General features: G+C 39.7%; 1 protein-coding gene across 1 annotated transcript in view; it reads right to left on the bottom strand.

Moving 5' to 3' along the window:
- Positions 1-26,458, bottom strand: part of LOC130569733 (arf-GAP with Rho-GAP domain, ANK repeat and PH domain-containing protein 1-like) — a 71,535-nt gene that overhangs the window by 9,004 nt on the left and 36,073 nt on the right. The window contains exons 12-20 of the mRNA XM_057359557.1: positions 24,459-24,641; positions 24,202-24,370; positions 24,038-24,082; positions 21,298-21,415; positions 20,228-20,327; positions 19,935-20,127; positions 13,070-13,115; positions 12,562-12,713; positions 3,486-3,689 (exon numbers count right to left, since the gene is read on the bottom strand). Coding sequence (XP_057215540.1) covers positions 3,486-3,689; positions 12,562-12,713; positions 13,070-13,115; positions 19,935-20,127; positions 20,228-20,327; positions 21,298-21,415; positions 24,038-24,082; positions 24,202-24,370; positions 24,459-24,641 — 1,210 coding nt within the window. The remainder of the gene's footprint in view (positions 1-3,485; positions 3,690-12,561; positions 12,714-13,069; positions 13,116-19,934; positions 20,128-20,227; positions 20,328-21,297; positions 21,416-24,037; positions 24,083-24,201; positions 24,371-24,458; positions 24,642-26,458) is intronic.

Here is a 26,458-nt window from a genome sequence, read left to right as displayed (position 1 = left end):
GGGTTAGGCCACTCAGGATCTCCTCGTTCCGTCCAGGGGCCAGACATGGAGGTTCCAGAGGTCTAGCCCGTGATGCCATAAGTGCCCTTCCCCTGGGAAAGCTGGACCTTCGTCAGGGGAATCGGCCAGGGGGGAGCTGTCGTCAAGAGCATTAGCTCCGAGAACCAAGTCCGGTTGGGCCAGTATGGCGCAACTAGTACACTTGATGCTCCTCTTCCCTGACCTTGCACAGGGTCTGTGCAATGAGGCTCACTGGGGGGAAGATGTACTTCTGCTTGTCCCACGGCCAGCTGTGCGCTAGAGGACTCCACAGGAGGAGGCGTCGGGCGAGTCGTGTTACCTGCCGTAAGCGAACGCCACCCTGGCGGTTAAAAACGCTACGGCAGTTGTGCTGTCCGACCGGACCAGCACGTGCTTGTTCTGCACGAGAGGTTGTAACCCCTTCAGTGCGGGTAGCACATCCAACAACTCTAGGCAATTTGATATACCTGCACAGGCGGGGCCCGTCCATCGCCCCGACACTGCGTGCCTGTTGCACACGGCACCCCAACCCTGCAGGGAGGCGCCTGTCGACCCTGATGCGTCTCGCCTGCCCGAGAGGGACCCCCGTCCGTAGAAAGGTCATTGAAGACCAAGGGGTTAGGGTGCGTCGGCAGAAAAGCGTAATCACCATCCGCCTGCTGCCGGTGTGCCACGCTCTCCAGGGAACTCGACTCTGTAGCCAGTGTTGGAGCGGTCTCATGTGCATCAACCTGAGGGGTATCACCACCGTCGAGGATGCCATGTGCCCAGGAGCCTCCTCCCGCTGACTGCTTGAAAAATTCCAGGCAGTTCAACACTGACTGAGTGCAGTCGCGCTGTAATGGAGACAGAGTTGAGTTCCATACAAAAAAGAGGATGCTCTGCACAGAGGAGAGCTTGCTCTTTTTCGGTTGACCTGTGGTCCCAATCGATCTAGGTGCCGAAGCACTAGGTCCCTGTGTGTACATAACAGATCTCACGAGTGTGTCAAATGAGCCAGTCGTTGAGATAGTTTAGTACCCGCACACCTCTCTCCCTGAGGGGAGTGAGGGAGGCTTCCACGATCTTCGTGAAGACTCGTGGGTGCAGGGACAGACCGAAGGGGAGGACTCTGTACTAATATGCCTGACCCTCGAAAGCGAACCGTAGGAACGGGCGATGATGAGGGAGAATGAGACATGAGAGTAAGCATCCTTCAGGTCGATTGCCATGAATCCATCTTGACATCTGATAGATGCCAGGATGCGCTTCTGCGTGAGCATCCTGAACGGCAGCTTGAGTAGGTGCCTGTTCAAGGTACGCAGATCTAGCAAGCCCCTTTTTGGGGACGATGAAGTACGGGCTGTAAAACCTGTTGAACATTTCGGCTAGAGGGACGAGCACGATCGCTTCCTCACCAGAGGGGTGGTGACCTCGGCCCGAAGCATGGGGTTAAGAGGACGCCTAACTTGGGCGGGCATCCGGGGAGTTGGATCGTGTAGCCGAGACGGACCGTATCCGGTAGTCACCGTGACGGTTTGGGAAGCTCCTGTCAGGCTCCCAGGGACCGACAGGGAGGCTAGGGGTACGTTCTGCTTCATCGACCTCCCGGGGGTGGTTCGATGGCTGGCAGTACGGATCCCTCGCCGTGGGGGGGGACCCCTGGGGAGGAGATCGGCTCTGCAGTTTTACCTGTCTGGCGATGATGTAGCACAACGCACCATCGAATGAGAGTGCTTAGGCTGATGATTATCCTCAACATTGGGTCTTGCCGCAACGTCGAATTGCCGAACACCATCGGGTAGAGGGTGAGAGCGGCTGTGATAATACCCAAGGTTGCAAGGTTCAGCCAGAGGTGTCTCTCCTGGACCACAAGTGTGGACATAGCCCGACCCAGGGCCCGCGCGATCACCTTGTTCGCCCGATAGCGAGGTCGGTGAAGCCGCGGAGTTCCTGCATAAGCGCTGGGTCGGTCTTACCCTCGTGGAGCTCTCTCCACGCATTGGCCTGCAGGAAGGCCATAGCATGGAGAGAGGGGACAGCTTGGCCCGCAGCAGAGTAAGCTCTCGACACCTCAGATGCCGAAAAGCCTACGTGCTTTGGACGGGAGTCTAGGTCGAGCCGCTGGGGGACATCGACGTATCCTCTAGCTGCCCCACCATCGAGGGAAGAAAGGGTGATGGAACTAGTTGACGTGTACGCGCCGAAGGGGGCGTTCCAGGTTGTACTAGGTTCCTCATGCACTTCCGGGGGAACACGGCACTGAGGGCGAGTGCGGCTTGGAGCCGCTCTCAAGCCCGATTTACCATGTATCCAGCCGCGAGCGTTGGGAGAGGCAGTGCGGTTCACCGCAACCCAATGCCGGCGGCCCGGGAAAGCATGGCTGACATTTCGACGTCCGCTTCTTCCTGATCTCGACCCCCCGAGGGAGGGAGCTTCAAGGAATCGTCGGAGTCTGATGCCAGTAAGTCACCCTCCGATGCTGCAACAGACATCTCATCATCACGTACCGTGTCCGATACGTGATTGAGGAATAAGACGGCAGACCGTCTAATGGGAACGGTCAGACGAGCAAGACGAGGTGCGAACGGTCCGCGAGCCAGTGGCTGACGGATTAGCGCTCACAGTAATCCTCATATCACCCTCGCTGCTCGCCGTAGCGGGCGGCAGGGCCGTAGTCCTGCCATCACGGAACGGGAAGCAGACGAGGTGGTGGCTGAGTCCCGTCTGAATCGTCTGAATCCCCAGCGTACTGGAAGCAGACATCGTGTCCGTCCCCCTCCTCAATGAGTGTGTTGCACCCACGAGAACAGCGGGACATGCCACGCTGGAGAAATGCCACGCTGGAGAAATTTGCTCTTTTAGAGAAAAAACTCGAACACTTCTGGAACCGCCAAGACGCCCAGGGGAAGTCGCTGCAGGAAGGGACAGTCCGCTGCACCACGTCGTAGAGCCGGCAGTCTTGTAGCGAAGTCTGTTGATCATGAGCGAAGGCTCCGAACAACAAAAGGTGAATGAATGAGGCACGCCGTCTCCCTTTTATACCCGGATATCCGGGGGCGGAGTCCGGCATGCAAATTTCATTCGCCAATTTTCATTGGCCTTTTCTAAGAAGTCGGAAGCGATTGGTTCTCAGGGACGAACCCCATCTGTCGGTTCGACACAACGTCGAGAGACCGACAGAAAGGGAACTTACTTATCTCAGTTTTTTCTTTTTAATAAATTTAAAAAGATGTCACAGGTCTATTTTTGCCTATTCATTATTGTGTATGGAGTGTGGATTGATGTGAAATAAAGTCATTTACAGTAGATTGACAAAAGGCAAAAGCGTAACAAAATGTTTTTAAAAAATGCAGGTGATTAAATACTTCTGCAAGCCACTATTATGAACAACATGCAGTAAATACAGCCTCAGGGTCTTCAAAGACCAATTCTACATCAACACAACGCAAATTGCATCTTATTTTTTGTTGTCAACCTCTCACCTGCAGCTTTAAGCCAGAGCTGTTTTTGTGGTATAAGCTCAATAGTCTGCCGTAGGATCTGTTTCAGAGCTCCCGTCACATCCAGGATGGAGTTTTCATCTGTTCCGAGAACAACCTCTCTGGGAGAAACATGCAAGGTGTCCACCAGTTTACTCACCTGAGGAGCAATTCCACAGCGCCGATACAAACCTTCTACCTTCAAACCTAAGACAAATAAAATCTGCTTTAATTTGAAGTTTCCATGTAGCATTTACATTTTTGTCAAACACCGATCTTGTTCGGAATATTTTTTCTTTAAAATTCTGCAGCATAGCGAAGACATTTCTCATTATTATCTAGTATCTTGTATACTACACTTACATAAACCTGCAAAATCAACTACCTGTCACAAATATGGGAGAACAAACACAACCCTAGATATTTATTTGAAACAGTGGCTAAATGAAGTAAAAATAAATTATCAGAACATCAAAGTATGTTATCAAAGTTATCATCTTTGAAAACAACACAAGTGCATGTCATCACATGAATAGGCAGGTAACTGACAAAGAAGAGTTACATACAGTTGGATAAAGTAGGGCTATCTGATTTATTTTTTCTGTTTAAATTTTTCCTGAGTTCTGTGTTCTATAAACATATATCCTATATTCTATATCCACATAAAAATACTTTACATAAAAATAATTTGATAATTGTATCACTAAAACACATATTTGAGCATCAAAATAGCATACAGTATGTATACGTTTTTATAATAATTTCTTCATGCCTTAAAATGACTTGAATGTAACTCTACACCACAGGTGTCAAACTCAGTTCCTGGAGGGCCAGTGTCCAGCAAAGTTAAAGTTTCTAGTCATTCTGAAGACCTTAATTACTTGGCTCAGTTGTGTTTGATTAGGGTTAAACCAAAACTCTCCTGGACACAGGCCCCCCAGGAACGGAGACATTTATGCTAGTGCATTTTTCCGAAAAAAATGCACAACTTTTGCTATGGTTACGGCTGGAATTTATACTACCCCGAAAACGGAGACTTTTGAAAACGCTGCAGACCCTGTTTTATTCGGAAGACTCCGGAGTTGCGTTTCTGTGTAAGGGAAAATGACGTATAATTACCGCTTATAATGTGGTGCAACCAATAATATCAATAATTGTATTCAATTAAAAATAAAAGATATCTTATTTTTGTGGCTTAAATATGAATCGCTGATACAGTATGCTTAAGTGAATGGTATTTTTAAAACATTTCTATCAGCTGTATGTGATTTTCAGGAAAAATACGTTTGTTAATTTTGTTAATTTAAGAAGACAAAATTATAGCTGAAAAATATGAGATGATTACTTACCAAAACTCTTACCAAAATGTAAATACTTTGTTTCTAAACACTTTAAACAATAAAGAATTGTAAAAAAAAGTTAGGTATGTCAAGGAAATGAATTAATTTTAGGATAAATCATGGTCATGACATTTTTTTGAAAAAACACTAAAATCACTTACATTTTTATTTGCATTTATGTGTTCACAACATTCTTAATGTTTGAATAACTCCATTATTATTTATTTGTACTTTAAAATTTTCGAAAATCCTTATATCATTGACCTGTAAATGGATGAAAGTGAAGATTTAAGAAAACGAAGGTGAGGCTGCCAGCATTCGCTCACAAACAACAAGCTTGTTTTTTTACTTCATGCCGCGCACACAGCACCGTGAGAGAATTGAGAGCCGTCTGCTCTGTATGCTTTTAAATCGCTCTCTCAGTACTGCAATGTTATCCGTCGATCGGTCTGCACAGCACTGCATGAAACTAAACAAGCCTAATACCATGGGCAAGACCTTATCTATCCACTTGGGATGTGCATCTCCATAACAAGGCCGATGTTATGCGCTTCTCGATGCATAGCCAACGACACGATATGAATCAGCTACTGATACTGATCACACCTATTATGATGCAGTGCGATCCAATTTTGATTCTATTGGTGGGAAGCAGAGCTGAAACAGCATTGCAGCAATCATTTCAGCACCAAATCGATGTGCCATCCTTGCATATCTATGGCTTAAACTGCTTTTCCTTGGTAAACTGCAGTTTTATTGAGAATAAACTGGTTTAATGGTTTAAGATAAATTAGGTTATTTACATAGTAGGATTCTGCTTTTGCGATTCCTTCCGTGTTTTCCACAATACAGAAATAATAGGGCTCTATTACAAACTACCAAGGAAAATAACGATGCACCTGACCATCTATTAACCTCACACACAAACAAGCAGCTCTGTCTAATACACATGCAAAACTGTATTGCACTCGTGCTACACAAGTAAATGTAATTTTCGCACAGACCATTCTTTTTCTTAGCTTGTGCAAATATACAGTCCTGATTATGCAACATTATATTACCTCCATCTTTGTTTATAACAGTCTTCAGTTGCTTGACATTTACCACAAAAACAAACCGGACAGTTTCAAACCAATATAAAACAACAACACATCATTATAAGCTTTCCTGTTAAGCAAAAGTTACAGATTGCAGTTGTAGCGCGTCGCAAGAGAACTGTCCCTTCCAGCTGAGCCTGGTTTCTCAAAAGTGTTTATTATTTATTTTTTTATTGATTTTGACAGATATACAAGTGTTGCATCAATTTTTAGAAAAGCAAGATGTCTAGCAAGACAAAACAAGGAGCACAAGTTAACACAACACCGAAAACCCACCCCCCTCCCCAAAAGGTCACCATCAGAATGAAAAGAAATATGTAAATAATAATAATAAAAGTAAATAAATAAACATACACATGTATAAATTAAAATAACAAATGAAAAAAAAAGGTTAAATAAATAGCCCTTTCATACAAATTTAATCAGGAGGTCCAGATGTCACAGTAAGATTTTCAATGACTGCCAGTATAGACCTCCATGTTTGATAAAAGGATCTCAGTGATCCTTTGGAGGAGTATCTAATTTTCTCAAGGTGGACACATTGCAACACTTCTCGCATCCAATCTTCATGGAATGGGGGAGAGACATGTTTCCATTTCAAGAGAATAGCACGCCTAGCTAACAAAGTGGTGAAGGCAATGACGCAGCATGCTGTAGATGATACAACTGAATCTGGGGAAAGGCCAAACAAAACAGTCAATGCGTTAGGGGGAATGGTGGTGCTAAGGGCCTGCGAGAGTGTTCTAAAAATTTCAGACCAGTAATCATGTAACATTGGGCAAGACCAAAACATTTGAAGATGATCAGCTGGGGATTGTTTGCATCTGTTGCAGGCATCACTTCTATCAGGGAATATTTTTGCCAGTTTAGCATTAGTGAAATGAGCTCTATGTAGCACTTTACATTGGATTAGAGCGTGTCTAGCACAAATAGACGAAGAATGAATTAGACTAATAATATTCTCCCATTGGTCTTCAGGTATGTCTATGCACAAATCTTGCTCCCAAGTTTGCTTAACAGAGTCTATTGGAGATGGGGTTAGAGAAATAATATTTTCATAAATGATAGCTATCAAGTGTTTTTGACCAGGGTTGAGGGTGAGAATGGAATCAAGCTCTGATTCAGGGGGGCGGTTAGGAAAATGCGGAAATAGCTTTTGTGTGAAGTGCCTCACTTGAAAGAAACGAAAATGATGACTGTTAGGAAGATCAAATTTATCTGATAGAGAAGAGAAGGAGGAGAAAACGTTGTTTTCATACAAAGTAGAAAGTAGTCATTCAAAGTAGAGAGACCCTTACTAGCCCAGATGTCGAAGGCACGATCTGAAAGAGACGGGAGGAATAAATGATTGTTAAAAATTGGCATGTAAATCGAAGCTCTGTGCAAACCGAATTGTTTTCTAAACTGAAGCCAGATCTTAACAGTATTGCTGACCACTGTATTGCTTGAAATTTTATGTACATTGATAGGGAGTTGAGAGTAAATATAAGAATGTAAGGAACAGGCAGAGGATCTCTCAATATGTAGCCAGGGCGGATTGGAAGCAGAACATTTGAGGCTGGCCCAGTAGATTATTTTGTTAATATTAGATGCCCTGTAATACCCTCGAAAATTTGGAAGTGCTAGGCCCCCTTCAGATCTGGGAAGTTGAAGAACTGATCTCCTAATACGAGCTGGTTTGTTATTCCAGATGAACCCATTCAATTGCTGATCTAACTTAATAAAGAAGGATTTATTCATGCAGACAGGGACATGTTGAAAAAGATACAGGAATTTTGGCAGGACGATCATTTTAATGAGATTAACGCGACCTATTAAAGATATAGAAAGGGAGCTCCACCTAGCAAAATCTGATTTACACTTGTCCAAAAGTTGTATAAAATTCTTAAAAAACAAGTCTTTAAATGAATTGGTAATATATATGCCCAGGTATTTGAACCCATCCTGTGCTAGTTTAAAGGGGACTAGAAAGAAAGGAAAGAAAGGAAGGGATTTAGCCATTTGATTAATGAAAAATAACTAGCTTTTTTGATAGTTCATCTTATACCCTGAGCAATAATATACCTTATACCTCTGGAGCAAAAAGGGTGGTGACCTAATACCGTTGGTATGTACCGATGCCGAAGGGAAGGCACACAGAAGTCGAATCCAGGAAATGAATTTGGAGTCGAACCCAAATTTACCCAGAGCGAAGAACAGGTATTCCCACTTCACCCTATCAAACGCTTTCTCAGCATCCAGTGAAACAATCACTTCAGGGGTATCGGGTGCAGGAGAAAAAATAAGATTAAATAATCTTCTAGTATTAAAAAAGAGTGCCTCCCCAATGTGAAGCCTGTTTGATCTAAAGAAATTATGGAAGATATGACATCTTGGAGTCAAAGGAGAGGACTTTGGCTAGTATCTTGCAATCTACATTTAGAAGAGAAATCGGTCGATAGCTACCACATGAGGTAGGGTCTTTGTCCTTCTTCAAAAGCAAGGATATGTATGCCATGTACATAGTTGCCGGTAATTGACCTTTTTGAAATTAGTCATTGTACATTCTCACCAAGATTGGGACTAGTGAGTCCGATTAAGTCTTGTAGAACTCAACTGTATACCCGTCAGGGCCTGGGGATTTCCCATTTTGCATCGATTTAATAGCCTCTTGAACCTCCTGAGGGGAAATGGGTCTACCTAGTTCTCTTGCTATATCTTCATCAATTCTAGGGTAATTTAGTGAGTCTAAGGGGTTATGAGTCTTTGCTGAACCTGAGGAGTGCTCAGAGGTATAAAGGTTAGTGTAAAAATTAAAAAAAATGTTATTAATTTCGACCGGATCTGTGGTAAATCTGCCATTGGGAGAAATAACTTTTGAAATTAGCCTGGAGGCGCTGGCTGCACGAGCCTGTTGGGCCAAGAGTATTCCCACCTTATCACCGTGTTAAAAAAAACGCTGTTTTGTTTGTCGTAATTGTCTCTCTACTTCATACGTCATCAGGCAGTCGTATTCAGATTGTATCACAAGTCGGTATTTGTAAAGTGTGGGGGAAGGGGAGACAGCATATGTTTCGTCTAATTTAAAAAGTTTGTCCAAAAAGCTCTTTCAGCCCTACGCAGATATGAAATGAAGGAAATAATCTGACCCCGAACAAAAGCTTTGAGAGCTTCCCATAGAAAAACACTACTAACTTCGGGGGTATCATTGAATGTGATGTAGTCAGTAATTTGAGTGGCAACAAAATCTTTGAATTCGTGATCTGCTAATAAGTGAGAGCTAAATTTCCATGAAGGTGGGGAAGTAACACTAAGTGGGAAGTTAATGTCGAGTGATGTAGGAGCATGGTCTGAAATAACTATTGGGTGGTAATCACTAGCAGTGACTCGATGTAACAACGTATTGTCAATTAAAAAGAAATCGATCCGGGAAAAGCTGTGATGTGGGGGAGAAAAAAATGAGAAGACTTTACTATGGGGGTTTTTAAATCTCCAGGGGTTTGAGAGCCCCAAATGGGATGAACAGTTAAGGACTATTTTAGCTGAATTCGAAAGATTTATCTGTTTAGTTGATGACCTATCAAGATTTGTGTCTTGCACCAAATTAAAATCACCCCCTATCAGTATATGGTGGTTGTCGCTGTTTGGAATTTTAGCAAATAAATTAGTAAAGAATTGCTCATTGTCCCAGTTGGGGGCATAGATAGAAACTAGGACAACTGGAAGGTTCTGTAACAGGCCTGATACCATGATATAATGACCATTAACATCCTCAATAACTTGTGCTGGTTCAAACAAAATTTTCCTACTAATAATAATAGCAGCCCCCCGAGCCTTGGCAGAAAATTTGGAGTGAAACACATGATTCATCCAAGCCCTTTTGATACGCTGGACATCTGATGTTCTAATATGAGTTTCCTGCAAGAATATGATATCCCCTTTTAAATGTTGTAACTGCATCATTACTTTACCAATCTTAACGGCCTTGTTCATTCCCTTAGTATTCCATGAAATCAGGCGCACACCTTTACCCATCCTTGAAGTATCAGCAGCCATCTAAGGCAGTATATAGATTAAAGTGTTTGGAAGCCAAATTGCCCTCTGTAACAGATAAAGGACACCAAAAACAGAAGGGATAAGGACAGAAAATGAAACAACTACATAAAAATAAATAAATGAATAAAATAAATAAACAAAAAACCCACTTGTGGCCTCATAAACATCCTCAAAGGTACAAACATTATCTGAGCAGCACAACTCCATGCTTTCAGGACTTCCTACGTCTCATTCCCACCACTTATATAAGGGTAAACCCTTCTTCTTGTGAGATTAAATAATAGTTGGGCAAGGACCAATAAAACATAAAAAATAAATTAAATTATAAGAAAAATAAAATAAACCTTGCAGTATAACAACAGAAATTACATGAATATACATACATGATGTATATTTACCAAAGAAGTGATGAATGCATACAAATATAAAGGAATACAATACATGGTACATCATCACCTATTGCTAAAATGCCATAACACCAGATCTTGAATTTTACATGTTAAAACGAAAAAGTCCAGCCTGTTGCTCGTGATTTGAAAAAAAAATGTTTATAATAATTTTGAATACGTGTAGGAAAAAATGTATAACAAAACAATAATCATCATCACAATACTAGCAGAAGAAAAGATAAATAAATTTTAAAAAAGGGAACAGGCTCGCATATATATTCATAAACGAACAAATTAGGTGTACGAAGCCGTGCATAATGTGTTTTCATTAAATGAACAGATAATACAAACTCGAGATACACATGACCAATCTTAGGTATTTTGACAGCATAAATTGAAAACTCCACAACCTGGTCTGAAAGTCGGGTTTATATAACAACCTAGATGTTTTTTAAAGTAGAACGATGAACTCGAAGGCACACTCAGCTTCTCTTGAATCAGCAACCTAACCAGACGTGAGTTATCGCATTAGTCACTTCATGTTTGATGCACATCAGAGCTTAGGGAGGCAATATAATTCTTAGCTTCAGCGACTTATGCAAGTTTTCTCCTATTTCCCTCCTTCGTTACAATAGTAAGCCTGGCTGGGAACAGTAGCGCTGGTTTTAGGCCCAGTTTATAAAGTTCAGACAGTACCTCTTTGTACTTCTAACGTTGTTCCAGCACCTCCGGAGCGTAATCCTTGTAAACAGCAATAGGAGTGCCGCGATAGTAAAGCTTCCCCCTCTTCAACCTGGCCTCGCGGATAATTTTTTCCTTCTGCTGAAACTTGTGAAGCCGGATGATAACAGGCCTAGGCCTTTGCCCCGGCCTCGGTTTGTCAGCCAGTGACCAGTGCGCTCTATCACATTCCGGCGGAGATTCCAGAACACCATTTCCAAACACTTCTGCGAATAGCTCAGAGAAAAAGACAGAAGGACGAGGACCTTCAATGGATTCAGGTAGGCCAATAATTCGTATATTATTACGCCGGCTACGGGACTCAAGATCGACCACTTAGCTAACAGTTTAGCATTACTCTCTGTTAACATAGCACATGTAGATTCTAAAGCGCGTGCGTGCTCGTCCTGCGAATTTGCGTTTGTCTCGAGCGAAGCAATCTTAGCGGCGTGTTCCGTCACGGTTGCTTGAATTTGGTCCAGCTTTCTCTCAAGTTTCGAAACGGTAGATTTAAAGTCTGCAGAGAGAGCAACCCGGTGATCCTCCAGCAGGTTAGTGATAGCTGCCATGCTAACATCTTTACCGTCGTCTCAGCACGTCTCAATCTTCTGGTCCTTTTTACTTTGTTTTGCTGATTTAGCTGCCATACTACGGTGCGGCTATGTGTATACAAACAAAATAATTTCCAACTAGTAGTAGAATTTTAAAAAGTGGTGGGGTTTTGAGGTAGATTTAAAGTGAAAATGCGGGAGCACGACTCAACGCGTGTTTACTCCATCGCCCCAAACCGGAAGTCAGTTTTTATTTTTTTTATTTGTACATTTAAGTTTTAGTTCCTTGCCACTGTCAGACTGTTGGCTTGTTCACTGGGAGACTTCTGACATAAGCTTAGCCTATTGTTTTGAAAACTTTGCTAATATAGTTTTCATTATACGGATCCAACTACAATCTTACAGACTTTATCTTCTTACTGCACATTTTCTTTAGAGATTACACTTTTTTTCATCGTAGTACTGCAAATTCTCTATATATGTTACAGTCCTGTTCTTATATAATTCTTCTATATATAATTCTATTAATATTTAGAAAAATATACATTTCCATGTAAGGTGAAAAGGCACATCTGGTTCAATATATTCATTATCTATCATATTAATTGACTAAAGAAAAAAGCATATACAGTTCTAGTATCATAATCTATCAGGACAATAAAATTTGCAATGCCATGTATTATATAGTATATATATATATATATATACTGTATATACTGTATATAGTGTATGCTATTTATTTAGTTTTTTTTTACTTTTAAATTCTTAATTTTCTTGTAAAGCTGCTTTTAAACATTGCAACATTGTACAAAATGCTATATAAATAAATATGAAAAGTATATAACAACTATAACTTATATTTAAGTTATAATAATTAACTCAAATAAACTGAATCTTTTTTATCTTCGTAAAACTCAGAACTGCTATAACTCCAGACAGTCACTTACCATATTGTGTTATGTGAGAGATGCATCTGTCTATAGCACATGGCACAGCATCAGTATGTTTGTGCCCATCTGTTGTTGAGCATGTGGCCCTCTGCATAAGCTCATACCACCGCAGACAGCTTTGCTGCAATTCAAACTGTATATGCAGTGTTCTGCAGAAAACACACTGTATTTAAGGCATTTGTGAGGTACACTAATACTTATCAAAACATTATTACCATTCTGGTGTTAAGTAAATGGCAACCAAAACTTAGCGAGTTGCCTCTCTACACAGCATTACACAGTATGCTTTACATTCCTATAATGTCAAAAAGCTGCATGCACCTATGGACAAAAATGTTGCAGATGCCAATGATGATGCTCAAAATTACTGTACACAGTGACTGTTCAGAAAAAGATTTTAGGTGTTGTGCATGCCTATGATGCCTAAATATTTGGCACACAGCTTTAAGGCCGAATTCTGTCTAGCTAGGTACGTCACTAGGTTGTGCACAATTAAGTGACCTACCTCTCGGCATCCTGCAGCATGATGCAGTTCTCATTTTGGTGTAGATCTAGGAAGAAAGCACACTGTCAGAAAAAATGTGCCAAATTTGTACCTTTAGGGGTACAATGGCTCTGGGGCAATACACTCAAAGGTCCACGTATTGTACCTTTCCACATGGATACCCAGCACTGTCAGAAAAAATGTGGCAGATTTGTACCTTTAGGGGTACAATGGCTTGTCACTGAGCAGTACCCTCAAAGGTACACATATTGTACCTTTCCACATGGATACCCAGACAGCAAGCAACCATTGAATCAATGTAAACAAATAGCAGATTTGTGAATGTTAATTGCATTGAATCAATATCACTTTTGCACCTGCAATTAATGTTGAAACAAATCACCATTATTGTCATCAGTGTTTGCTTTAGTTGGGCTCTTGACTCTTGAGTTTAATGTTAAGTTTTCTTTACTGTCTAACACATATGTTGTGGCAAAGAAAACTAAGATCCAGTGAGATCAGAAAATGATTGTTATTTCATCACAATGAAATTCTGTAAATTACTATTGAGTGTTTTATGTGTTTAATATGTGAATGCGGAGTTATGACACAATTTAAAAGGATTTAAGCAGTTTTATGGACAATTTACACAATAAATGATTTTCACAAAACTGTTACTTTTCTGAATCAGTTAGACATGAAGAATCGGTGTATGAATCTCAACAATGGTGACAATCATCAAACTAATTCAGATAAACATATCACCTGCAATGCATGCTGGGAGTCATGAATGAGTTTTGTACTATGATGTTACCCAGCATGCATTACAGCATGAAGCTTTCTTTCTGTTGATTGTGACCATTGTTGAGATTCATACACTCACAGATGTCTATAAAACTGCTTAAATCTTTTTAAACTGTGTCATAACTCCACATTCACATATTAAAAACATAAGACCAGTGTTGTGCAAGTTACTTCCAAACTGTAATACATTACAGATTACTTGTTACTAGTGTTGTCATGGTACCAAAATTTCAGTAGTCGTTACCAATACCAGTAAAATTCCACGGTTCTCGGTACCAATTTTGGTACCAAAGCAAAACACCAGTACATGCTAATTGAAACACAATTTTATTAATAAAGCTCATTGTTAATATAAATGTATAGAAAGCAATGCCATTTTGTATACATGAAGTATACAAGTTAATTGTTGCTGAAACGGTGCTCACTGGGGTCTTTCATGCTGATGAACATCCTCCTCAGTCTGCTGCTGTATAAGACAAATAGAATAAACTTCAGTAAGTCAACTGACTGAACAAACATGCATATGCAATATTAAAACAAACATCAGTTTTTATACTGCATTTACACAAGATTACTTACATTAAGGTAACTGTATATTAACATAACAAATGCAACAGATACTGTATATTTGTCTTTAGTTTAAATGTGGCTTTTTAAACCTAATAGAGTTATCTATCCAAGACATACATTGCTAGTCATACAGTTAGTATGATAGTTTTCTAGCACATAGATTTCAGATAGTCCTAAATAAAATAGGTACTGTAAACCCCATCCTGTCCTCCTATTTATTTTACCCCATTACAGTTATAAAAGCATTAAATGGTTAATAAGGACAGTTGACTGGATTAGCATTGGCGCTAACAAATTAACACGCAAACAGGAACGTTTATTTTAACGTAACGTTAACCTTTAACTTAACATATGCTACAAAATTCATAATACAAACGCGAACAGAATTTGAAACTTACCGCTTGAATTGTTAATTAACTTAACTTAAATCCGGATGCTTCCTCCTTTCACCACAAAACTCTGTTAGTTTTCTTCGTGATATGACTTTAATCTAAAGTATTTCTGTGTGCATCTCTTGTGGATCGGAGCCACGCTTATCCGCTCATCACGTCTTATTGCGTCTATAAAAAGTTTCCGACTGACAACCTGACAGACAGAGCATCAGTACCCAGTTGATCCGGTACGTCGGTGCTACCGGGTCTTTTTTTAATTAGGTACCGACAACTTTTTTATTTTTAGGTACCGACTTGGACCCGAAGTACCGGTACTTTTGACAACACTACTTGTTACTGTTATTTAAAAGTAATTCCGTACCTTACAATATTACTGTCTCAGAATTGTAATACGTTACATGACTCCTGTATTACTTTTGAGTTACTTTCACCAAAATAACTACAGAAGTAGAACTTAACATTCTAAAATAAGTCTTTGTATTTTCAAAATGCAAAATACTTTTTGCCAATCAACATCTTTAGACTGCTGATTTCTTGAATTAACTAGGCTATACACAAATAAATACAAAAAATACTAGATTAAATGCATTCAAATTCAAAATACTATTACAAAATAATAGTATTTTGTATTTCAAATGGATGTATTTGAATACACTGCCCATCCATGCAGTCTAATAAGGAGGTTGATTGGCAAAAAGTATTTCAGTTTGAAAATACAAAAATACTAAGATTAAACACATTTAAATACAAAAGACAATAAAAAAATTTCAAAGGTATTTAAATACAAAATAGTCCCATCTCATCACTGAACTAGATTAAATAGAATTCCAGCTAGTCATCATGTAAACGTTAGCTTACCTTGTCATTGCTGCTGGTCAGAGGGATCTTGCTAACTAACTTCCTGAAAGCAGCCCAATGACCCCTCAAAACCCGCTCAAAAGGAATGAAAACTAGCCCAATTATTTTCCGGTGTCAAATCAAAGTTAACAAATGCCAAAAGACGTTTCTATTGCTATATTTACTTATCTGAATGGTTTCCTAGGTATTGTATATATTTTTGTTCTGATGAACTCAAAATATGTTTTGGGGAATTTAGGAAAGCAAACAATTCTGGGTCACCTTTGACTACCATTATATTTTTTTCTGCTATGGTAGTCAATGATGCCAAAGAATTTTCAGTTGCTAACATTCTACCAAATATCTTTGTGTTCAACCGAACAAAGAAGTTTATACAGGTTTGGAACAACTAGAGGGTGAGTAATCCATAACAGAATTTTCGTTTTTGGGTGGAGTGTCCCTTTAAAAATGATCCCATGTGCGTCCCTCCCTGTACTGTAGCCTGCCTGACAGACACTTGTTCCACACACTTTTGAGAACGGGCCGGTCCTGGAGTTGCCAGGTATTCATCTGAGTATGAATACACATTAAGAATCTCATCAATTAACATTTATCCTTAGAATATAAATAAACATTTTGGCGGCTGTAGTACATTATGAAAGTAGCCCAAAAACCCGCAACTCCATAATTTTTCTCGCAACTTTATTTTCAAAATAGCCCAATTGTGCGGGAAAATCGCGACCCTCGCAACACTGGCGCTTGCAGCGAACCGGGTGGGGCCAGTAGCCTCGGACCTTTAGCTCAGAGACTGAAATAATATTTTTTTACGATACAAAATACAAAGTTCCACCATCCAGAGGGAGATGAATGACACCACACGTGTCTATTCACCAACAGGAAATAGAACTTACTTGCGGAATTTTTGATTTGTTAATGTCTCGCGGGCGAAAAGTTTGTTGTAACGCAAGCAATACTGAACATGTACCGAGTAAAATATTACTGAAAATTGATTAGTAATGCCTTACACTACTGCATTACCGCAAAAAGTAATTTGTTACTATAATGCATTACTTTTGTAACGCATTACTCCCAACACCGCATAAGACACTCAAAAGTAATTTAAAGATCATTTTCTGATGTCACTGGACCTTAATTTTCTTTGCCACAACATATGTGTTAGACAGTAAAGAAAACTTAAAGAGCAGGTTTCAAGGTTTTTGTAAGTGTCCTGATGTTGTATTAGAGTCCCCAACAACATGTTCAAATGCATCAAAGGTAAAAAAATGGTGCTATTTTCTTAAAATAAGCATTTAGTATCTATCCATTTCTCAAAGATCCCTAAACGATTCCTCCGAAGCTGTTCAAATGTTCCACTTCTCTAAGCTCCTCCCAACCGCGAGTCCAGTGTGCTCCGATTGGCCAACTGGCCCAATCAGTTGTGATTGGACTTTCTTCATACATTGTGTGTCAGAAACGAAACGCCCATTACCACAGTTCTTATCTCAGGAAAGTTTTTGTAAACAAAGACGCTGTAAGTGTAAAAATGGCATCAGTATTACCATATCACAAGTTTTTATCTTCATAAATTTATCTTCATAAACCATTCAGACTATTGTTTTCTGTTGATCTTTTTTCGTCATAGCTGTGGGAGAACAGCAACGGCTCTATCCAAAAGTTGATCATTACTTTGATTATACAGAGAGGAGTAACTGAGCAAGTTAGCGAGAGCTTCCAAAGATAATGCACACACCTTTACATAATAAAATGATATACTGTAGTGCTGCAGTCCGTTTTTAAAATAATGACAAGCAAACCGTTTTGTTTGAAGGGGATCGTGACCACAGCTAAACTTTGCACACTTGACAAAACCATAATGTGAGACACGTTAGCACTAAACGATAAAGGGATACAGTTTGTACAATACTACGACATGTAGAACGACAACAGTCTACAATAACCCCCACATTATTAGGTAAGAGTTGGATTATTAAAACTGTAACACTGTTAATTTATACGTTGTTTACCTGGAAACCTACAGCTGTACTAAATATCAGAGGTGGGTAGAGTAGCCAAAATCTTTACTCAAGTAAAAGTACAAGTAACTAGAGAAATTGTTACTCAAGTAAAAGTAAAAGTCACTATTTTAAAATTTACTTGAGTAAAAGTAAATAAGTATGCAATGAAAAAACTACTCAAGTAACTAGTTACTTAGTTACTTTGTATCTGATTATATAGGACTACTACATAAAATTAATATTAATGGCAATATTTTAATATTACATTTTAATCAATATTTTTAATTATCATAAGCAGATATCTTTGCAATATACTAGAGAGACTAAAGAATAGACAAACACAGAAGAGACAAGCATTTCTGTAAATTTCATCTAGTCCTGATGTCAATGTAGTTTACACAACTTATTCAGAATAATAGACCATGTCAAACTAAAGCATGAACTAAACTCAGAGCATTTCCTAAGATGATCTAGAACATCTGCAGTGCTCTCTTAAATGAAATACACATTTTTGAACAAAGCTCATGTTTTCTCGTGTTGTGTCACGTGTGTGTTGTGAAACGCTCTTACTTGTAAACAAACAGTAAACAGTGAACCACACGCCCATCAACAAGTTTTCTTCCTTCTGTTCTTCAAATGTATATTTCTGCAAGCCCACGTCTCTGTGTCTGACAGGTAACGCGCATGTTGCTGTGTCTGACGAACAGGTCGCGCGGGTGCGCGCATATGGCGGGCATTTATCATCGCTGGCAAACAATATGACACATTTGCAGTTTTGATTGTATAGATATAGATTAATATCCACTTCATCCAACACTCTTTGTGTTCTGCGTGTTCTTAAGTTTCGCGCTACGAGGAGTGAGTAATCCTGCTTCAGATGATTCAGATCGTGCTGCGAACTGAACAAATCATTTGAACTGATTCATTAGCCTATTCAAGTGGTTTTGCCCATTGTTCAATTAATGCTTTCAAAAGAATCGACTCAAAAGAATCGATCACCCGGGAATGCCCGTAAAAAGAGACGACGACCTTGAAATAAACAACGCGTTTTAAAAAGCATATTTTAAAATGAAGGAACGAAGGAACGTCAGGCAATGTAAGTTATGTAACGAAGTAAAAGTACAGATTTTCTATTAGAAATTTACTCAAGTAAGAGTAAAAGTACACACTTTTAATTTTACTTAAAAAGTACATATTTTCCAAAATGTTACTCAAGTAAATGTAACGAAGTAAATGTAGCGCGTTACTACCCACCTCTGCTAAATATACAACACGGATTAGCACAATTACTTTAACGTATATTGTAAGCACTCAATTTAACATGTACACGTAACGTATTTATCGTACTTACAGCTCTTGTGGGTCTGAGACGCTTGTTAGTCCAAATAAAGTTGGTATTGACTTATCTTTCAGGGTCTAGCGGCTGGCAAATCCCGTGTTGAACTCGCCAAAATTTGAGAAGCAGTTGTCGGTAAAATGACGAGCACATTACACAAGGTTGGAATTGTACTGCAGTGGTATCGTGGAAAAAAAATGTAACCACTGATCCTTCACATCGTCATCCTTTGGCAGCGAAAACAAAGTACATTTGCGTTCACAGCACAAAACACAGCGTCCCCTCGACATGTTGTATACGCAACACTACCTGAAGTGCTAGTGGGCAGGTCAGAGTGTTCCTGTTTCACGGGAAGGCGGGGATTGTGCTGATGCATTACACTGTGACGTATCGATGTTACACTCAAAAGATTCGAAAGCCTAACGATTTGTTTGGGCGGTTCGGAGTCGACTCCTTACTTTGGAAGCCAATATCTTAATTTATCATGGACTTTTTGGAATAACAACTTTGCAGAGCGTCAAAATTGAAGGAAAGCTACGTTACACACTGAAATGCCGGTAATTTTATGAGATTCATGAAACCTGCTCTTTAACATTAAACTCAAGAGTCAAGAGCCCAACTAAAGCAAACACTGATCACAATAATGGTGATTTGTTTCAACATTAATTGCAGGTGCAAAAGTGATACTGATTCAATGCAATTAACATTCACAAATCAGCTATTTTTTTACATTGATTCAATGGTTGCTTGCTGTCTGGGTATCCATGTGGAAAGGTACAATATGTGTACCTTTGAGGGTACTGCCCCAGTGACAAGCCATTGTAACCCTAAAGGTACAAATCTGCCACATTTTTTCTGACAGTGCAGTAGTTTAATCATTAACATAAACAGCACGTTAACAGCAGCTTATAAATAGGTAATGTGATACTGACAGCAGTGTGTGTCAGAGCCCAACAGCAATTTGTCTCTTGAGCAGTGTGGCCGTGTGAATATATTCAGAATTCCTGTCTGTAGTGTACACCACACTTCAACACAGTCGAGGGATGCACCCTGCCGTACAGATGCTCTGGACATAGCATAGACACCTTCTAGATCCTCGTCCAATGCTGTATCCCCCAGCAAAATCTACACACAGCACATTTACTCCAGTCACTGCTGTACTATTGATATGAAGACATGTACTAATGAATAACACTTGGATTCACCCACAAGGTGAGCATGTTACCTTCATGACATGCAGCATGTGTTCCAGGAGAGCATCAGGCCCATCTGCAGAGCAGGTCAGTCTGTCTGTCAGTGTAAACATCTCAAACGCATGACTTCCTCTGTAAATGACATTACATGCTTACACATTTGAAGTGCTTTGACTTTGAACACATTCACGTTTATCTGCTTTTTTAAAAAAAAAAAAACGCTGGGTTATAGATTAACATACGCTGGGTTGTTTTTACCGAAATAAATTTACCCTTGTGTTGTTAAAAATAATTTGGGAATGTACTCCCTCCCACCAATTACAATCTAGACAGACACAGGGCCCAGAAAATTTAGCAGAAAAAAACATATAGATTGCTAGCTATTTAAAATAAGACCACCTTGAGCCATATACAGAGTCTTATTATACGGCTGTAGACCAACCCCTTCCCATACATTTTGAACACAGGTAGCGATGCTAGCTAACAAGCTTTGGACTATAAAGCGAACCTGGCATGCAAGCTCTGTATTTGCCTGTTAAGGCTCACAGGCATCCTACTACCAGGGTAAGCAGTAGTCAATTATGACTTAAAGAGACATGCACCAAAATGGGTACATGTGAACAGAGCGGTTTTTGACAAGGGTGATGTTTTACAAGACCACTGAGGAATTTTAAACAAAGTATCAAAGTATGTAAAAGACATTTCAAGAAGACCGTTAAAGGGATAGTTTACCCAACAGTGAAAATTCTGTCATCATTTACTCACCCTCAGGTAGTTTCAAGCCTGTATAAATGTCTTTGTTCTGCTAAACGCAAAGAATGATATGTGGAAGAATGTCAGTAACCAAACAGATCTCATTCACCATTTACTGCCATAGTAGGGAAAATAAATAGTCAATGGGGAATGAGTTTTGTTTGGTTACTGACATTCTTGCAAATATCTTCCCTTGTGTTTAGCAGAACAAAGAAATGTATACAGGTTTGAAATGACAAGAGGGTGAGTAAATGTCACTTTAAGAATCATACCAACTTGTGGAAAACTGTCATCAGATGTCCCCTTTAGAAAATCGCACACATAAACAAACATTGTAGTATTTTCTTACTGTGTGGAGCAATCAAACACTGAGATGACCTCCATTAAATCCAGCACATCACAGGCAGCTGACTCATTCTCTTGTGAGAACAAAAAACGTTCCTCATCCAGCTTTCCATGGAGTTCCTCTACAACAACAACAACAAAAAAACGCATAAATTTAACAGCTTCGAAATGTCATGCAATTTAGGTAGCATGACATTTAAGCAAAAGGACACTTGCTAGAGTATAAGCCACCAAGCCACTGGTAATTACACCTAAACTGATGATCAGTAAAACAGAAGTTTTGCACAGTTTCAATTCAATTCAATATCAGAAAATTCACATTTTAGATCCAGATATTTCTTTAAAAAAGAAGTCAAAGCAGGATCAACGTTTGGAAATTAATTGTTGAGAAAATGACAAATGAAATTGTACCTTATGCTACCTTACTTGTCTTTTTGCAAGTCCACAATGCATAAAATATCCTACATTAATGCTGATTATACCAGGGGGCTATTGAATGCTTCAATCTGATTGGTTGACAAACATTCTATGGGTATGCATTAACTTTCAGTAAGTGCACACCTATGAAGGTGTTCCAGGTCTGCTGACCGCATTACAGTTCCATATCACTTCGCCAAGTTTAAATAACAGAAAGGTTATAGTGTAGCCTACAGGCCATCACCTCACACAGCACCTCTTGATCTGATGTTTATAATGTCAAACTTTACTGTTAATGGAAATGTGTGCAGTTTCGTTTCAATAAACAAAGCATTTCAAAAACAATAAATAGGCCTACATATACTGAAATCGAATAAATAAAATAACTAAATAGAAAAACAAAATGCATTTATAAACACTGATAGCCTACTGGTTCGTTTTCCTCTTCATGCTGCTTATAACTGATAACAAATATATTTTGATAGACCTACTAGTTTGCATGATTTTTTTTACTGCTGAAGATAGAAACAATATGAGGAATAAATCACTTATTATCACTGCCATTTCTGTCACGTCACTGCAAACACGCAGGTGTGCGCGTGGTCTCTCGGTCTCTCACTCACACACACGCACACAAACACGCACACACACACACACACGCACACACACACACACACACACACACACACACACACACGCACACACACGCACACACACACACACACACACACACCAGAATTACTGTAAAAATTAAAATAAGACTGTAGGGTCTGGTCGGATCAAAGGTTACCATTTAGGATCGTAAAAAACACAACAAGCTTCAACTAGGCAACAACGAGTCTGGTCCAACTGCCCTATCTCAACACCTTCATCACTGACCAGGACAGATTCCAATACTCTCCCCTGGACTTCAAAGGAGGTTCTTGGGGGAGGACAGGACTGTTCACCAAAGTGAGAAAAGCCATGTGGCCCCCACGGACTGAGAGCCTCAAATTCTTCCAAAAGAATGTCTCTTTCTCTTTCCTTAGCCACAAAAGACTGGTTTAAAGTGTATACACATGAATCTCCACATTGTTTGCTTGTCTCTATGTTATTCTCCTTCACCTGTAACCTCAAAGGCATATGTGCTTAGTGGTATTCTGTGTATATTTACATTCTTGTCCAAACTACAGGTCAATGTAATTGTAACCCCTTCATGTTTCATATCTACGTGTTTCCCTTTTCATGTCTTAGAATATGGTGTATAGCACAGTAATGTATTTTATACCATACTCATTGTATTCTATTCTAAGTCTATTCCTGCTCCAAACTCCCAGGCGACCATAAATGCAAATGAGTTAGTGTGCCGGACAAAGAAACATGTTTTCGCGCCCAAAAGCATCTCATCACATTGGATCGCCCACCTTGGAGGGGCGTGACGCCCCCGGGGTTAAAACATCTGTGCACGGAGGAAAGAGGTTGTTCGTGCACCCTCTCGAGACCTGTCTCTCTCCTCGGAGATAGTTTCTTCCAGCAGTTTGCTTCGGCTAAATTCGTTCTACCTTCGTCAGCCAATCCGGTTCTAGGAAAGAATCCGATGGACTCACCCGCTTGCTTTGAACTCATCAGGACTCATTTTTGCACGCGCACCAGAACTTGTCCCAGCACAACCAGGAAGCCAATGCAAGTATCTGATCTATTTCTAAATAGCTGCGCTTAAGCTTTGCCCCTTTTAAATAAGGAGATTGTCCTTGATGGTTTATGCAGATGCGAATAGGTGATTTAATATTGCCACTCTTTGTTTTGTCAATTTCTTTCATTCTTTACTGCTTTTATGTTGTATGTTTGTTTGTTATTGTTTGGTCTTTGTTAGTTAGTTGGTTTTATTTCCCCTTTAGTGTAGTAAATAAAACCGCATTTGTAACCACGCTCGAATCGTTTCTGTGTTTATTTATCACATATCAACGTCACTTAAACTGCTTGATTTCATTAAGATTTCTGAAGTGGTACTGTACTACAGTAAGAATATTGTTTTTCCAGGCCAGGGGAGTAATATTTCTTAGAGTTGATATACGATCTGCTGATCACTCACTGGACGAGTACATTTAGTCTGTCGCTATTATTAATTCTTCTGCATCAGGTAAGGTGTATAAAATAGTTAATGGTTAATCACCATTAATTATACATATGTTACCGTGGTTAAACTCATAGTTTCCCCAAAATACACTACAGATGGTTGAATAGTTTGGAAAATGTGTTCCCACTATTAATAAATGTTAAAACTGTTAACTATGACTGTGAACTTCAAACAGGACAAGCATGTGTCCATTACAATACTGCATCCTTACCCATTTCTTCATCTGAACATCTCACTTTGTCAAACTGAGGTGCCTCTGTAAAACAAAGCATTTTGAACACATATAAAAAAAACGCTGTAACTTGCTGTAAAAAAAGTCAAGATTTTGAATCTGTGTGAAATGCGTAACTTTATTGGCCTGCATCTAAAACATACCCACAAACTCGTTGTGTCGCAGCAGTTCTGTCTGTAAGGCTTGTCCAGAACTCTCAGCTATGCTGATGGCGGAGGGGATCTCTGTGCCAGTGCACAAAACTCTCGCCCCAGAGCACAGCAAAGACAGAGTCTCATCTACATTAGGACCACTAACCACCTCCTGCAACCTCTATAGATCAACAGAGGGGAGAAAACATAAAACTGAAACTGAAAAAAATTAATAATATAATCCTTGATGTCATTATTTGTTACTGTACCTGGTTGAGGAGTTTCTGGCTTGTAGCAAGTGGATGAGCTTTGCGGTAAAGTCCTTTTTGATATTTAGAGAGAATAAACACTGCCCTCAGTTCCCGAGAGACATCAGGTCCAATCTGCTCTGCTGGAGTGATGTTATGACCCCATACGCCATTAGCAGATTTATTTCCAAACAACACAAACAACTGTGGGAAGAGAAACATTTGTATTTGCTGTTACAAAACAAGGAGAATATAATAAGGTCTCAAATTATAGCAATATGGGTGCAAAAATGGCAAATCTCATTAAACTGAGCAGAAGAACTATTATTCTTCTTCTGTCATTGTGGAAAACTCAAACTTCAAAGTATCACCACCAGTTCAAAGTTTCACTGACATTTGTGCTCATACTGTAACAATTTTTTCTACTGAATCCTTGGCTTGTGACGATTTGAATGCACGCTATGGCATCATTTTCCATCATGAAAACTTACCTTTTTTCTCCTTTAGGGTTTGTCCTATTTGCACAAAATTTTGTATGTACCCACACTCCTGACAAAAATGTATTAAAAGATTTCTGGTCAGTCCGCTCTTGTATAGTAGGGTGACCAGATTTTTTAATGGAAACCGGGGCAATTTCCTAGTTAAATGTCCTAGTCAATTTCCTAGTTTACGGGGGCAGTCGTGACCTAATGGTTAGAGACTCGGACTTGTAACCCAAACGTTGCCGGTTCAAGCCTCAGTACCAGTTTTGTTGTTGGTGGGGGGAGTGAATGATCAGTGCTCTCCTCCACCTTCAATACCACGACTGAGGTGAGACCCTTGGGCAAGGCACCGTTCCCACCAACTGCTCCCCGGGTGGCGCAGCAAGGGCTGCTCACTGCTCTGGGTGTGTGTGTTACTCACTGCTGTGTGCACTTGGATGGGTTAAATTCAGAGCACAAATTCCAAGTATGGAACACCATACTTGGCCTCACATCACTTTCATTTAAATGGTCAAAATTTCATCGAAATCTAATTTTTTATAATTAATGAATGAGAATTTTTGTCTAAATTTGTCTTTGTCTTTTTATTGTTGCACTTACAATTATTACTGAGTTTTTTTACTATTGCAATTCATTACAATAGTATAATATTGTTTGCAGATCAAATTGACCATAGCTGGTTTTAATAAAGTTAACCAGAACTCTATGGAAAAAAACAGTCCACTATGAAAATAGTGAATACTAATCTTTGCAAATGATCAAAACTGTATTGCATATTTAAGACAAAATTCAATAACACTACAAAAATATAACAAATATGAAAACACATGACAAATTATACTGTAATTACTATTCTTACATTTTCTAGATGTATTTAATATTTTCATTTTCTCAAACTGTATACAGTCATTACAACCAGTAATTGAAACTTTTAAATGAGTCATCGTATTAAAATCCAAATTTTTCTGTGTTTAAGTGATATAATCGGGTCCCCGGTGCATCTAGCTACCCAGAAAACGTGAAAAACAAGATCCCAGTAAGTTTGTTTTGATGAGCCTTTCCCTGCAAGCATGTGAGAAATCGAGCCATTCAGATTTCGTTCCTGTTGTGACGTAAAAGCAGGATCTTATTATAATATTACCCCCCCCCCTTAATCTACACAATTCCACCCACGGCGTTGCCGCCATTGTTGTTTTCACAAGCGACAGTGGTGTACGTGACGCTATGGCTAAAGTTCGTGGACAACATGCAACATGCAATGTAGTCGTTGCACATAGTCCTAACCTCGGAAGTGACAGGAGTGGATTTTTTTTTTTTTAGTGGAAATCCCTCAGAAACCATAAGTAAAAACCTGCTTGTTTGTGCGAATCACTTCAAGCCGGAGTGCTTTATCAACCTGGGACAGTACAAGCAGGATTATCTTTAAAGTTGTTCCTCAAGAGGGATCGAGACAAACTGAACGAGACAAAGCTGCCGATGTAAGTGATATTTATCAACAGTCTGAATTGACGTACATGTACCGTATATATAGGAGAATAA

This window comes from Triplophysa rosa, linkage group LG19 (assembly GCF_024868665.1).
Source record: "Triplophysa rosa linkage group LG19, Trosa_1v2, whole genome shotgun sequence".
Lineage (NCBI taxonomy): Eukaryota > Metazoa > Chordata > Actinopteri > Cypriniformes > Nemacheilidae > Triplophysa > Triplophysa rosa.
The sequence above is the reverse complement of the archived record's forward strand: the minus strand, read 5'-3'. Positions and strand labels throughout refer to the sequence as shown.